General features: G+C 29.4%; 1 protein-coding gene across 1 annotated transcript; it reads left to right on the top strand.

The window, feature by feature from the left end:
• The first annotated feature begins 7,122 nt into the window (after nt 1-7,122).
• Nucleotides 7,123-8,951, top strand: LOC109157015 (cytochrome P450 76C1-like). The gene is made up of 2 exons (XM_019304901.1): nt 7,123-8,049; nt 8,244-8,951. The coding sequence occupies exons 1-2, from the start codon at nt 7,123-7,125 to the stop codon at nt 8,868-8,870; spliced, it is 1,554 nt and encodes a 517-aa protein (XP_019160446.1). The 3' UTR covers nt 8,871-8,951.
• Nucleotides 8,952-13,710: the final 4,759 nt, after the last annotated feature.

Here is a 13,710-nt window from a genome sequence, read left to right as displayed (position 1 = left end):
TATGTGAATGCAACCCTATATATATATATATATATATATATATATATATATATATATATATATATATATATATATATATATATATATATATAAACATAATAGTAACTAATATCATATTCTTCTTTTACTCAACATGTTAACTTACATGAATTACATGAATCTATTTATAAATTAATATGAATACAGTAAATGTTTTCACATTTGGGGGGAAAAATTTTGAGAATTACATGAATCTATTTATAAACTAATATGAGTACAATTAATGTTTCACATTTGGAGGGAAAATTTATTATTATTATTATTATTATTATTATTATTATTATTATTATTATTAATATTATTATTATTATTATTATTATTATTATTATTATTATTATTATTATAGTAAATAGTAAATTATACTAAATAGTAATTATATTAATAATAATTTGTTAAAGCTAATAGGATGCATGATTCCGGGTTTCTGTATGTGAAAAATTTGTTCTGCATGTGAATTATTATTATTATAATAATTACTATAAGTATTATATATATATATATATATATATATATAATAATAATAATAGTAACTAATATTATATTCTTCATTTACTTAACATGTTAAATTACATGAATCTATTTATAAATTAATATGAATACAATAAATGTTTTCACATTTGGAGGGAAATTTTTTGAAAATTACATGAATCTATTTATAAATTAATATGAATACAATTAATGTTTTCACATTTCGATGGAAAATTTTTGGTACAATTATTTTGCTTTAATAGAGATAGAGATAGAGATAGAGATAGTATTACAGTATAATTATTATTATTATTATTATTATTATTATTATTATTATTATTATTATTATTATTATTGTTATTATTAATATTATTATTATAGTAAATAGTAATTATAGTAATAATAACTCGTTAAAGCTAATAGGATGCATGATTCTGCGTTTCTGTATGTGAAAAATTTGTTCTGCATGTGAATTATTATTACTATAATGATTACAATAATTTATATATATATATATATATATATATATATATATATATATATATATATATAATAGTAACTAATATCATATTCTTCTTTTACTCAACATGTTAAATTACATGAATTACATATGTTAGTTATATTAATATTATTCTTCTTATTATGTTATAATTGTAATAGTCAAATACTGTTATAGAATAGTGTAGTTAGTTTAGACTTTTACTCAACGTTAGTTAGAGGTCTATTTCTAATATACTTGTAGCTCCTATTCTATAGCTTAATCTAATTGTCGATTCACATCTTTCATCACATGAATCTATTTATAAATTAATATGAATACAGTAAATGTTTTCACATTTGGGGGTAAAAATTTTGAGAATTACATGAATCTATTTATAAATTAATATGAGTACAATTAATGTTTCACATTTGGAGGGAAAATTTATTATTATTATTATTATTATTATTATTATTATTATTATTATTATTATTATTATTATTATTATTATAGTAAATAGTAAATTATACTAAATAGTAATTATAGTAATAATAATTTGTTAAAGCTAATAGGATGCATGATTCTGGGTTTCTGTATGTGAAAAATTTATTCTGCATGTGAATTATTATTACTATAATAATTACTATAATTTATATATATATATATATATATATATATATATATATATATATATAATAATAGTAACTAATATTATATTCTTCATTTACTTAACATGTTAAATTACATGAATCTATTTATAAATTAATATGAATACAATTAATGTTTTCACATTTGGATGGGAAATTTTTGGTACAATTATTTTGCTTTAATAGAGATAGAGATAGAGATAGAGATATAGATAGAGATAGTATTACAGTATTATTATTATTATTATTATTATTATTATTATTATTATTATTATTATTATTATTATTATGATTATTATTATTATTATGATTATTATTATTATTGTTATTATTATTATTATTATTATTATTATTATTATTATTATTATTATAATAGTAAATTATAGTAAATAGTAATTATGGTAATAATAACTCGTTAAAGCTAATAGGATGCATGATTTCGCGTTTCTGTATGTGAAACATTTGTTCTGCATGTGAATTATTATTACTATAATGATTACTATAATTTATATATATATATATATATATATATATATATATATATATATATATATATATATATATAAAATAGTAACTAATATCATATTCTTCTTTTACTCAAACATGTTAAATTACGTGAATTACAAGAATCTATTTATAAATTAATATGAATACAGTAAATGTTTTCACATTTGTGGGGAAAAATTTTGAGAATTACATGAATCTATTTATAAATTAATATGAGTACAATTAATGTTTCACATTTGGAGGGAAAATTTATTATTATTATTATTATTATTATTATTATTATTATTATTACTATTATTATTATTTTTATTATAAATAGTAATAGTAATTATAGTAATAATAATTGGCTAATAGGATGATTTCGCTAGAGTTTCTGTATGTGAAAAATCAGTGATGATCTAATTTAATTAAAATGATTATTTGTAATACTAAATATATATGCTGATTTAATTTAAATGATTTAATTAAGGATGATTTAATTCAATTAAGGATGATCATTTGTAATACTCTATATATATATATATATATATATATATATATATATATATGTGTGTGTGTGTGTGTGTGTGTGTGTGTGTATACATACACATAGATACACTATATATATATATATATATATATATATATATATATATATATATATATATATATATATATATATATATGTATGTATGTATATATATTATATAATATCTATATACGTCAAGGAATGAGAGAGGAATACAAAAATGTATGAACAATTAATTATTGAGACACTCATTGATTGAATGAACTGTAATTGATAAACTACCATACAAATTGACATTGGCCCTGTTTGGTAAAATGGCTGTTAGTTGATAGCTGTTAGTTGTTAGCTGATTGTGTTAATTAGAGGGTATAAATAGTTGATAACATTAGCTGATTGTAGAAAAGTGTTTGGTAAATTAGCTGTTAGCTGATAGCTGTTTGGTATAATTTCTTTTCTCAAAAAGCTAATTGAAAAAGTTGCTTGGAGTATCATTTTGAATTTTAGCCTTTTGGAGTTACAAAAAGCTAATTAACCAAACATTATATTGATATTTTAACTAAATCAAACAATTAATAGTGATCAAATAAGCCAAAATTGACCCATAGGCCAATTTTTTTACCAAACAGGGCCATTATATTTATAGGAATATTTCTATTTAACTTTCTTAAAATAACTAACAATTAAACCCATGCATCATCGTACTAAAGTGACTAACCACTAATTGCGTTAATTAAAATAATAGTTAATTTCATTTTTGGTGCTAGATTTATTGGTGATAGTCTACTTTTACTCAATTTTTTATCAGAACATTAACCTTTTATCCTAGTATTATTGTGACATGACTATTTTTGGTCCTCCGTCAACAAAATCGTTAAAATGTCATTTAATAGAAAGATATCTCGATCATTTTTATACAAAGTGAGTTGACCATGCTATATTTTTATGTTTATTTAAAAAAAAAAAATCTGTAATTGAAGACCAAAATGCCTTTGTATTTAAGGACGTTAAAACTATTTTATTGATAGATGACAAAAAATGGTCATGCCACAATAATACTAGGACCAACTGTGAACGTTCTGATTAAAAAAAAAAAAAACTAAAAGTTGATTGTCGCCTATAAAGCTTAGACCAAAAATGAAATTAACTCTTAAAATAACTAATAATCACAAACTTTTTACTTGGTTTAATATATAACTAGTAATTCACCCGCGCGATGCACGGGAAAAAATTCTGTTATTATAAATATAAATAAAAAATAAAAAAATTAAAATATTTTAAATTTTTTAATATAATAATATTTTTGAGCTTCCATCGGTCTAGTATTTATTATTTTTATAGAATACAAAATTACAATTAAAATTAAAATTAAAATTAAAATTTTGTATGGTTAATATAATCTCTAATTATGTGCATATTCAAATAAACTTATAGAAAGAATTTACATAATTACATAGATTTATTCTTAATTGTATTTTATCTATATTATAATTTTCACAATATGAATAATAACTAAGATAATTACATTTGACCAGGATTATGTGGTCTAATGGTACCCGGGTTGGACTTCCATTTGGATGAATGTAGGTTCGAGCCTCAGTGGAGGCGTTATACTATAATCTAATAGAGCTAGTGTCTTTAAGACAATTACTTTTGGAAAGCAAATTTCAAATTTTGTATGAGTAAATTTAAACTCTAATTGAACACATTTTTTATATGATTATATAATATATAGCTATTTTATTTTTTAAAAATAATTTTTTTATATGATTATATAATATATAGCTATTTTATTTTTTAAATGTTGTGTTTTTTTTTTTTTAATAATAAAGGATGTTGTGGCATTAATTGTAACATTAATTACTTCCCAAACCATATAGCTTTATTATAATTATAATAATAATAATAATAATAATAATAATAATAATAATATTATTATTATTATTATTATTATTATTATTATTATTATTATTATTATTATTATTATTATTATTATTATTATTATTATTATTATAACAAAATTGCTCACAAAGTTTTTGTTTTACTATTTGGTTAGGCGTGAAGCATAATTGAGTCGTGTATAACGATTTTGATGACCATAGAATTTATTTGGCAGAGGTTATGACAGAGTAATGGGTCAAGCAATTGACCCGAACCGCCAACAAATACATGACTCGGTTACAATTAAAAGAGCAACGGGCAGAATTATTATTGCGGATCATTTACTGCGCCCATTGAAGAAGAGAAATAAAGGCTTAGGCTCCCCATTATTCTTCCAAAAGGTTGAACCCCAACTGTAAGGGCCCCCACACTCCGACCCGACAGAGCATTTGGGAGGGTAGGCTCCCCATTATGATATAACTGTTAGGGGACTTAGTATAAGTAATAGCTCTCCTAGCTTAGCATGACACGCTGAATTCTGTACTGAAAACTATAGCAATACACTTATCTTTACTAACACATAATAATAATAATATTATCCTGTAACATATTTATCGTAAGCTTATTTAGGAGTTTATAACTTATTTTAAGATATTAATAAGTTATAAACTCTGTTTGGTAATGTTCCCAAAATAAACTCGTAGCTTAAAATAACACCTTATTTTGGAACGCTACCTACGTTTCAAAATAAACTAGTAGCTTCCTAACTTCTTTTTTTCATCTTTGTCCTTATTATTTTAAAAAAATGACATTCTTTACCCTTTGCAATTAAAATCCTTTTCTGTTCTCCATTATCCGCAACTTTCAGTGCAATTATTATTATACGAATAATAGTAACTAATATTATATTCTTCATTTACTTAACATGTTAAATTACACGAATTACATGAATCTATTTATAAATTAATATGAATACAATAAATGTTTTCACATTTGGAGGGAAAATTTTTAGAAATTACATGAATCTATTTATAAATTAATATGAATACAATTAATGTTTTCACATTTGGAGGAAAAATTTTTGGGACAATTAATTTGCTTTAATATATATAGAGATAGAGATACAGATAGAGATAATATTACATTATTATTATTATTATTATTATTATTATTATTATTATTATTATTATTATTATTATTATTATTATTATTATTATTATTATAAATAGTAATAGTAATTATTGTAATAATAATAGGATGGTTCCGTGTTTCTGTGTTGTTATTAAGGCTGATTTTACGTTTTGTATTAATGATTGATTTAATTAAGATTAATTTAATTTAAATAATTTAATTACAATTATTGAGTTTAATTTAGAATGATTTAATTTAGTTAAGAATAATTATTTGTAATAATAAATATATAGGCTGATTTAAATTAAATAATTTAATTAGGGATGATCTAATTTAATTAAGAAGATTTAATTAAAGATGATTTAATTTAATTAAGGATGATAATTTGTAATACTAATATATATATATATATATATATATATATATATATATATATATATATATATATATATATATATATATATATATATAGAGAGAGAGAGAGAGAGAGAGAGGGTGATTTAATTTAAATAATTTAATTTAATATAAATACTATACTATAATAATAATAATAATAATAATAATAATAATAATAATAATAATAATAACAAACATTATATTCTTCTTTTACTCAACATATTAAATTACATTAATTTATTTATAAATTGACTAATTTATTATTATTATTATTATTATTATTATTATTATTATTATTATTATTATTATTATTATTATTATTATTATTATTATAGTTAATAGTAATTATATCTTTATTATTATTATAGTAAATTACATGAATTACATGAATCTATTTATAAATTAATATGAATACAGTAAATGTTTTCATATTTGGAGGGTAAATTTTTGGGAGAATTATTTTACTTTAATAGATAAAGATATTGTTGTGTTTTAAGTTATCACCTCTATAGTGACTATACTGGTTGGATTTAGAATTAGTTCCACAAAATTAAAAAAACCTAAGTATTTAAAAAAAAATAATAACTTAATTATGCAGACAAACCATTTTGTCTCTGCAAAGATTACAAAGATATCTTTATCCATCCGTGCCATTGCCGTCTCCGAATCTACAAAGATATCTTTATCCATCCGCACCCACGTATTGCTAAACTATGCATGCATCTCTTTATGTGTATCTTGTTTTTAAGGATTTTCATACAAAATCTGGAAATGATAACTCAAAAGAAAAAAGAAAATACTACATGTACTCCCATTTCTTATTCTCAACTTTTACTCCCTCTCACAAATTCTTGATATAGACATATTTCTTAGAACGTATACACGTAACCCACATGATGAAAATAACTCATCTTTATTTGTCATGTCATAGAATATAAGTGATGGAGTAGAATTTAAAAGTACATGTAGTAGAACTCACGTAGAATTTTCGAAGAACAAGCATCTATATAAAGGATATAAACACTACACTCCAACACCTCACAAAAAGTTTAGTTTTCAACACTAGAGAGATGGAAGCCTTATTAGCCCTTTTCACGTTCTCATCACTACTGCTTCTTTCAGCCTTGTGGCTTTATACAAAGTCCTCTATAAGCAAGAAAGCCCCGCCGCCGCCATTGCCACCGGGGCCGCGCGGCTTACCCGTGGTGGGATACTTGCCTTTTCTCCGCCCCAATTTACACCACCACTTCACAGACCTCGCCCAAAAGTACGGCCCCATCTTCAAGCTCCAACTTGGGAGGCGCCTTGTCGTGGTAGTCAACTCACCCTCCATTGCCAAAGAGGTGGTTCGCGATCACGACGCTATTTTCGCTAACCGCGACCGGCCCATAGCAGCGGTAGTCGGCACGTATGGCGGCCGCGATATCGCCTTCTCCCCAAACGGCACCTACTGGCGCGGCATCCGCAAGGTGTTTGTGCGGGAGATGCTGAGCAGCGACAACCTCCGAGCGTGCTACGGCCACCGGAGAGAAGAGGTTAGAAAGGCCGTTAGAAGTGTGAAATCGAGGATAGGTGAGCCCGTCAACATTAGGGTGTTGGCTTCTTCGACGGAAATGAATGTTGTAACGAGTATGATTATGGGAAGTACGTTGGGATCTGATGAAGCAAAGGTTGATCAAATTGCAGCAGAGTTTAGGGAGATAATGGGGAAGCTTATTGCCTTGTTAGGTGAGCCTAATATCTCTGATTTGTTCCCCTGGCTTGCTAGATTGGATTTGCAGGGAGTACGAGCAAGGACGGAGGGTATCGTGAAGGTTGTGGACAATATTTTTGATCCCATCATTAAGGAAGGTGAAAGAATAGTTTCTGAGAAATCTGGTAGCACAACCAAGGATGACGAAAAAAAGGATTTTCTGCAGATCCTCTTAGAGCTGAAGAATGGTGATGACAACACTGGGATATCATTGGATTTCCAAGCAATCAAGGCCATGTTGCTGGTATATATGTTTTCCTCGTTTCATTGTCGAACCAAATAAATCTTGTCATCTTTACTTTTTTTTTTTTTTTTTTTTTTTTTTTTTTTTTTTTTTTTTGGTTCTAGTTCTTCTCAACAAATGCTATTCCAATTTTAAAAGTCATTACTATTACATTTGCTTACTTTTTAACTCCTGTTTTTTAACTATATATATAGGATACTGTGATAGGCGGGACTGACACTACAGCAACAACGGTGGAATGGGTTATGGCAGTATTACTTTGTAATCCAGAAATAATGGAAAAGGTCCAAAAAGAATTAGAGGAAATTGTTGGAATGACAAGTATTGTTGAAGAGGTCCATCTACCAAAGCTCAAATATTTGGATGCTGTTGTAAAGGAGACATTTCGTTTATACCCACCAGTGCCACTTCTAATCCCCAGGTGTTCAAGTCAAACTACACAAGTGGGTGGATACACAATCCCTAAGGATACAAAGGTCTTTGTAAACATGTATGCAATACAAAGAGACCCTAAACTCTGGGACAATCCTTCTCAGTTCAATCCTGAGAGGTTCCTTAACCAAACCTTTGGTTTAGACTATACTGGCAATGATTATAGGTTTTTGCCATTTGGATCGGGAAGGAGAATTTGTGCTGCAATTCCCTTGGCGGAGAAAATGCTAATTTATATTTTGGGTTCTCTATTGCACTCCTTTGATTGGCATCTTCCTGCAGGTGAAAAGATGGACTTATCCGATGGATTTGGGCTTGTCACCAAGAAAAATACTCCTTTGGTTGCTGTTCCAACACCGAGGTTATCTAATTCCGAGCTTTATCAATAATTTCACAGAAATATGTCCTTTTGTAAATGGCATATAGGTGTGCAAAAGTGTCATCATCATTATGTGCGTAATAAAATGACGCCGTCTATCTATACTTTACCAGAATAAAAAATAAAAGATTTATAAGCAACAATTCATATATAACAAACGAGTGTTTGTTGAAATGTCATGTTGCTTATTGTACTTGTCATCCTTTATTTATAAACTCAGCTAGTTATCAAATCTTTACTATTTCAAATATCTTGTTGTTCTAAAGTTGTTAGTGTTTCAAACTTCTATTGTCTCAATACTCTTGTTGTTTAGTAACTGTTCATTGATTAAAGATTAATCCATATGCACTTGAGCATTTGCTGCGAGAAATTGTCCCTATTTTCCTTAGTCTTAAGTGATTAAACTCAAGCGGTATTAAACACCCCTAACTATCAAACAACATAAAACAAGCGTTCATATTTAATTCGATAGTCGCATTAAAACAAAGAAAATTCAACAAAGCTAAATATCAATAACACAAGTGGTTATGTTTAATTTAGATTAATATTCTTCCTACGATTAAATTAACACTAAAGCCGTGATAAAACTAATCATAGTTGCTACTTAGAAAAGAAAATCAATTACAAGAATCACTTCCTAATCTATAGCTATAAATTAAATTGAATCAAATAATTAAACCAATAGGTCTCTACCAATCAAATGAAACAATTAATCAAAACAAATAAAAGCACAGGAGAATATCAATTACTCAAATGAATATAAATTCAACATTAAGAATTAATTAAATCTCGCAGTACAAATGGATCCAAGGTTCATGTAATCTTGACCAAGTTAAAAGAATTAGCCACACAGGGCCCCATGAACCAGAAAACTTATCACTCTGTAAAAATATAAAATAAAGAAGATAGTCTGATGCCTCCAACAAGAACAATTCACTACTATTTATCAAGCTTGCAAAAAACGTTAGGCGCCCCCTAGGCGCCGATTTATTTTTTTATTTTTTAATTTAAAAAAAAAATTAAAATTAAAAATTGTGAAATTCACTAATAAAACATAAGGTTCCTCTAGTTTTTTCTTACAAATTATTTACATAAGTGGTTGTAAAATCGTTTTGAATATTGTTAAAACCATCTAAATACATAAAAAAAATTAAAATTAAGAACAAAAGAAGCATTTTTGGAGGAATTAGAAGACCAAACCGCCTGCGACAGTTTGCGGTGCATAGATCTCAAAAAAATACGCGATTTGAAAAAAAAAATTGTCCAAAACGGACAATCGAGTCAAAAGTTATGCCTTACCGAACTTTCTACACTTTTTAACAAAAAAAAAAAAATCTAAAAAACGCCGATTCGGTCGTTTAATCGCCGCTTAGCTGCCCGGCCGCGGAGGAGGCCGATTCCGACCAAATCGTCCGCGGTCGGGCGGTAATCGGCGCCTAGGCGCGATTTTTGCAACATTGCTATTTATACACTTCTAATCTCAACCAAAATCTCTTAAACTAAAGAGAACAATTAATCTGAAAAATTAATTTGCACCTCTCAAAATAGCCCCAAATAGCTGAAATTATCTCTACCATTCGATTTCCTGAGTCCCTGCTGCAAAACCATGGGTCGTACAAAGTGAATCAGGAAGCCAGAAATTTGACACACCCGTGCTGCGACCGTGTCGACATTCCAATGTGTGACACATCTGTGACCCGGGTGTGTCACGGTACCTACGGTTGCTATGACCCAGGTGTGTCACCGCCGTGTCATGATCGTGTCCCAATTCCAATAAGGGACACAACTGCGACACACTCCCGACACAACCATGTCGCCGAACCCAGCCCTCCCCTGACCAATTCTGCTCTAGATCCACCTCGAATTGATCCTCCCAGGCCTGGACGTCCTCAACGCACTCATCCAATGACCCTAAGGCACTTGACTCATGATTCCCCATATAACAAAGCTTTAATTGCCCTAAATGGAGGATCACGATGGATGAAGCATTTACTGCACTGTTGCACATGTAACAAAGCTTTAATTTCCCTAAAACTTTGTACAACAGCACTTGGAAGCCAGTTCCAAATAAACGAGATATGAATTTGATTGGATGCAAATGGGTTTATTGAATCAAAAGAAGAGTAGATGGTAGAATTGAACGATACAAAATCAAACTTATTGCATGCCATAATACTATAATAGTAGCTGCACTTTTTATATTTTGTATGTATGAAGAATGCAATGGCTTAATTGTTGGTCCTAGATAAATTGAAGTCTAGAAGAAGATTGAATATGTTTTAGAATGCTTTAAAAAAAAATAGAAGAAAAAAGAAGAAATGGGTTAGTTCTTCAATTAATGACCAATCAACGCACTACAATGTGAAAGAACACAATTACACACTAATTAATGTAGTAATGCCATTTAGTATGCATACATAGATGATGGAAATTGGCACCCCATTATGCTATATTCTTTCTATATATTAAAGCCATATAGCCATGGCCAATCAAATGGCTGCATTTTCCGGCCTATATAAAATTACTACGTAGTTTCAATTATTAGGTGATTTTTCTTTTGTCTTTTTTTTTTTTTTTTTTTTTTTTTTTTTTTTTTTTTGGTTTAGATCATTTAATTGATCTTTTGGGATTTGTATTGCTTTATAGGACTTTTCGTATTCCAATGTATTGATGCTGAATTGAATTGTTGATACTGCCGCTTTGCACTACCAACTAATAAATTAATTAATAAAATGATATATAAATGCTCTTGGTCTCTTCAGTTTTGTTGGTCCCAAAAGAGGTAAGGTGAAAGTCTAGAGGGGAGGGGGGGGGGGGGGGGGTGAATAGACTTTCAAACTTTTTCGCACAGCACAACAATTGCTAAGACAGAGATAAACCAAAACTCTTAACTAGATTGTTAGAGTATGGTGCACAGCGGAAATAAATAAACATAAAGTGTGTGTGAGATTGTGTGAGCAGTATATCTTCGTGAGAGCGAATATGTAAAGAGCAGTATGTAAAGAAAGTAGTAAAGAACACAAGACAATTATAGTGGTTCGCGAGGTGGTGTAATCCTCCTACTCCACTTGCTCTTTTCTCCAAGAGCCAATTCACTATATCTACCACTCCTTGGTTCCAAGATACAATGAATTTCCGTGATCTAGTGCTTTGATCACAAAGCCCGCACTAATCACGCCCAGTGACACCACACTGCTGCTTCGGGTTTCACGTCGCCGCGCTACTATATCAGGATTTCACGACTCCGCGTTACTTTCCCCCCCGTCTTCCACACTCCGGTAGAAACGTATCCCGTGATCTGGTGCTTTGATCACCAAGCCCACACCAATCACGCCCAGTGCCTCCGACACTGCTGTTTCGGATCTCACAGCTCCGTGTGACAATCCAGGATTTCACAGCTCCGTGCTACTTTCCTCCCTTCTCTTGTTTCGCTCCAAAACAAGTGTTGTCTTGCTTCCAACTTCTGAGACTCTGTAGATGATCTTCAATGATGCGCAGGTCTCTTTGATGAAGATAAACACTCTGGAATGATTTCTCTTGACAGCTCTGAGTGTTTTCTCTCTTTGAATATATCAAGTAAAGCACTTGATATTTATGCTCTGCTTTGCTCTGTTTAAGAACTCTCAGAATATTTCTCTTTTGAAGCTCTCTGAGTTCTTTTCTCACACTTGAAGATTTTAGCTCTTAGAATTTTAGCTCTCTGCTCGTATATTTTTCTCTGCTCCGTGCTTCTTCAAGTCTTCATATCTTCATCATTTTATAGCTGGTAATGAGAATCTGTCCGCTGGAAAGAGACGCTCTCATTTTTGAAATCTTGTATCTTTTGTCAGAGATCTTATCTTATCTTCTGCAAAAATGTCAAAAAGAGATAAGCTAGCCGTTGATGGAGTTTCATCTCCATGTAAATGAGCTCCCAAACTTCATCTGATATTCCTCTGATTTTACGTTGAGTGGAAATATCTGGGTCTCAGTTTTGGTGTAGAATGGCTTCTCTGATCAGCTCTGAAGTGGTCTTTGTATCTTTGGGATTTAAAAATATTCATTAATTTAATCCCATACTAGTTAAACTAGTATTTTTCCTTGTGAGAATATTTTTCACTGTAAGTTCTGCTTCATCTTCTTCATTCTCACGTCTGGGTGTTCTCTGACTTCAAACTGGCTTTGAACTTCCACCCAATTTGAATTTCTCATTTGTAATTGACACCCAATTCAATTGGCTTGTAATTGGTACCCAATTTGAATTTCTCCATTGTAATTGGCTCCCAATTGACTTTGACTTGCAATTGGCTCCCAACTGCTCCTGGTGCTTTCAATTGCTTCCCAATTTGAATTGTTGACTTTGACTTTGAAATTGGCTCCCAGACTTCTCCTGGTATTTGAATTTCATTTCAATTCAATTTGATCTCCATGTCTCCTTTGAACCGGTTGTTGACTTTGACTTTGAAATTGGCTCCCAGACTTCTCCTGGTATTTGAATTTCATTTCAATTCAATTTGATCTCCATGTCTCCTTTGAACCGGTCCCCAATTTTGAAATTGGGAGCTCATTGGCTCCCATATTGAATATCCTATACTACAACCTCAATTGGCTCCCAATTTCAATTCTTCATTGGCTCCCATATACTACAACCTCAATTGGCTCCCAATTTCAATTCTTCATTGGCTCCCATATCGAATTGATTTCCATGTGAAACTTGCTCCCAATTGGCTCCCATATCGAATTGATTTCCATGTGAAACTTGCTCCCAATTTCATTGGCTCGCATATCGAATTGATTTCCATGTGAAACTTGCATATCGAATTGATTTCCATGTGAAACTTGCTCCCAATTTCAATTGATTTCTCTGAAAC

The sequence above is a fragment of the Ipomoea nil genome, unplaced genomic scaffold (assembly GCF_001879475.1).
Source record: "Ipomoea nil cultivar Tokyo-kokei standard unplaced genomic scaffold, Asagao_1.1 scaffold2761, whole genome shotgun sequence".
Taxonomy (NCBI): Eukaryota; Viridiplantae; Streptophyta; class Magnoliopsida; order Solanales; family Convolvulaceae; genus Ipomoea; species Ipomoea nil.
The sequence above is the reverse complement of the archived record's forward strand: the minus strand, read 5'-3'. Positions and strand labels throughout refer to the sequence as shown.